This window comes from Centroberyx gerrardi, chromosome 15, assembly GCF_048128805.1.
Source record: "Centroberyx gerrardi isolate f3 chromosome 15, fCenGer3.hap1.cur.20231027, whole genome shotgun sequence".
Taxonomy (NCBI): domain Eukaryota; kingdom Metazoa; phylum Chordata; class Actinopteri; order Beryciformes; family Berycidae; genus Centroberyx; species Centroberyx gerrardi.
This window is the reverse complement of record NC_136011.1, coordinates 29,330,766-29,333,265: the sequence shown is the minus strand read 5'-3', so window position 1 is coordinate 29,333,265 and position 2,500 is coordinate 29,330,766. Positions and strand designations below refer to the sequence as shown.

General features: G+C 41.7%; 1 protein-coding gene across 1 annotated transcript in view; it reads left to right on the top strand.

Moving 5' to 3' along the window:
• The window catches only part of opn4a (opsin 4a (melanopsin)), a 62,319-nt gene that overhangs the window by 44,344 nt on the left and 15,475 nt on the right, over positions 1–2,500 (top strand). The window contains 2 exon segments of the mRNA XM_071899925.2: positions 1,023–1,098; positions 1,100–1,154. Coding sequence (XP_071756026.2) covers positions 1,023–1,098; positions 1,100–1,154 — 131 coding nt within the window.

Here is a 2,500-nt window from a genome sequence, read left to right as displayed (position 1 = left end):
TGTGTGTGTGTGTGAGAGAGAGAGAGAGAGAGAGGGGGGGGGGAGGGAGGGAGGGATTGTATTGTATTGTATAAATGGAGATCTTTCAGGTTTGTATGAGAAAAATACACACATTATGGTATTATTGTATGAGAAAAAATACACACATTATGGTGTTATTGTATGAGAAAAATACACACATTATGGTATTATTGTATGAGAAAAATACATTACCTCTCTGTTCCACTGTGTTTTCCTCCATGTCTGTTTTCACATCTTCTGTCTATCTGTCTGAATCAATAACTTTATTGTTCACCTGCACATTTACAACGTACTGAGATGATGAATGCCTTGGTATGAAAACATGCCTCTATACAATCAGACATAATAGGGTTGGACAAATATAGTTTTTTGAAGGCTGATACCAAGACAAGATATTGAAGTCGCTGATAGACGATACCATCATGATCTCATAAAAACACAAAATCGAATAAAAAAAAACATGCTGTGAAATGAACACGAACTCTGAAACTCAGATTTACCTGATGGAGTCTGTGACAAAAACAAACTGAACCGGACACGAGGTTTTCAGCTGCAGGTCGGCTAACGGTTCAGTTTAGGAAACTAAAACAACTTGGTTCAGGTTTGGGAAGGCTTTGGTCGGTTAAATAGGAAAAACTTTCGCTAAAAATTTAAATTTGACTCTTAAAACTCCGCTCTCCGGCATTGAAGTCAGACTCATGTCCTTCCTCCACCCGACCACAACACCTGAGCTGCTGCACTGAGACTCTGCTGCCTGGTTACAGTCGTGTCGCCTTCATGGAGCCGTTTCCAGCTGGAAAACTGACTTTTAACACTTTAGTATTCAGTGTTCCCTCCAGAAACTGACTGTCAAGATATCCAATATTTACTAAAAGCCCATTTATTGATCTAACCCTAACACATAATCATCAGTAACAGTTCCAAAATTCTTCAAACATCATCAAAGGTATATGAGCCACTGTAGTAACATCTGTGTGTGTGTGTGTGTGTGTGTGTTGCAGGAGTCGGAGCCTGCGGACACCGGCCAACATGTTCATCATTAACCTGGCCATCACCGACCTGCTGATGTGTGTCACTCCAGTCGCCCATCTTCTTCACACAGCATGCACAAGAGGTGATCTTTGGAGAGAAAGGTATCAGGTCATGAAACTAAATCACATCAGCAGGGAAACAAGAGCGCATGAAAGAAATTTACATGAAACACGCTAGAAAAATAAGGTCATGTTTTGAACTAGTGGGGAATACTTTATTTCTTAGAATTAGTGATTTAAAAAAATGCTTCATTGATTAGGAAAAAGTAAAATACACAAAAAAGCTTCTCAGGTTACAGCGAGGAGAGTAATTTTAGCTCCCATCCTCCCTGTCAAAGAGGTTGATGGAGTAAAACAACCGACCGTACGCAGTCAAAACGTGTTTCCCACGCTCTCTAATGAAGAAAGTATCCGCTGTCGTCTTATCAGTCGTCTTCGTCTCTCAGCTCTGGTGTCGCTGCCTCCGGTTCCCTCGCTGTGGAAAGTGTGAATGTGTGAAAACAGAGGGATGTTTGTGTCTGAGCTGTCAGAGGATCCGCCGCCGCGTCCCCAGAGAGAAACTCCAGATCCCAGACCAGCCGGACAGCGGAGAGTCTCTGTGGCTTCAGTCTGCTGCGAAAACACAAGAGGAAGAGGAGCGGGGAGCGAGTTCTCATTCTGATTCAATTAAACAGCTTTATTGGCATGAAGGCTGACGACGATGCTGCCAAAACAAAGATTAACATTTTACATTAAATCCCTTTTCCCCACAGTTTATTTGTAATGAGTGTGTGTGTGTGTGTGTGTGAGAGAGAGAGAGAGAGAGAGAGAGTAGAATAGAGAGAGAGAGAGAGAGAGAGAGAGAAGAATACAGAGTAGAATAGAGAGAGTAGAATACAGAGAGAGAAGAATAGAGAGTAGAATAGAGAGAGAGAGACAGAGAGAGAGAGAGAGAGTAGAATAGAGAGAGAGTAGAATAGAGTAGAATAGAGAGAGAGAGAGAGTAGAATACAGAGAGAGAGTAGAATAGAGAGAGAGTAGAATAGAGAGAGACAGAGAGTAAAATAGAGAGAGAGAGTAGAATAGAGAGAGTAGAACAGAGAGTAGAATAGAGAGAGACAGGGAGTAGAATAGAGAGAGTAGAATAGAGAGAGAGAGAGAGAGAAGATACAGAGTAGAAAAGAGAGAGAGAAGAATAGAGAGTAGAATAGAGAGAGAGAGTAAAATAGAGAGAGAGTAGAATAGAGTAGATAGAGAGAGAGAGAGTAGAATACAGAGAGAGAGTAGAATAGAGAGAGAGAGTAGAATAGAGAGAGAGAGAGGGAGAGAGAGGGAGAGAGAGAGAGTTTCTTCCCAAAATCTTGGAAAAAACACCAATTAACTACATGAACTACACACACACACACACACACACACACACACACACCACCTCCCCTCTCTCCCTCTCTGGCTTGCTGTCAAATTATATT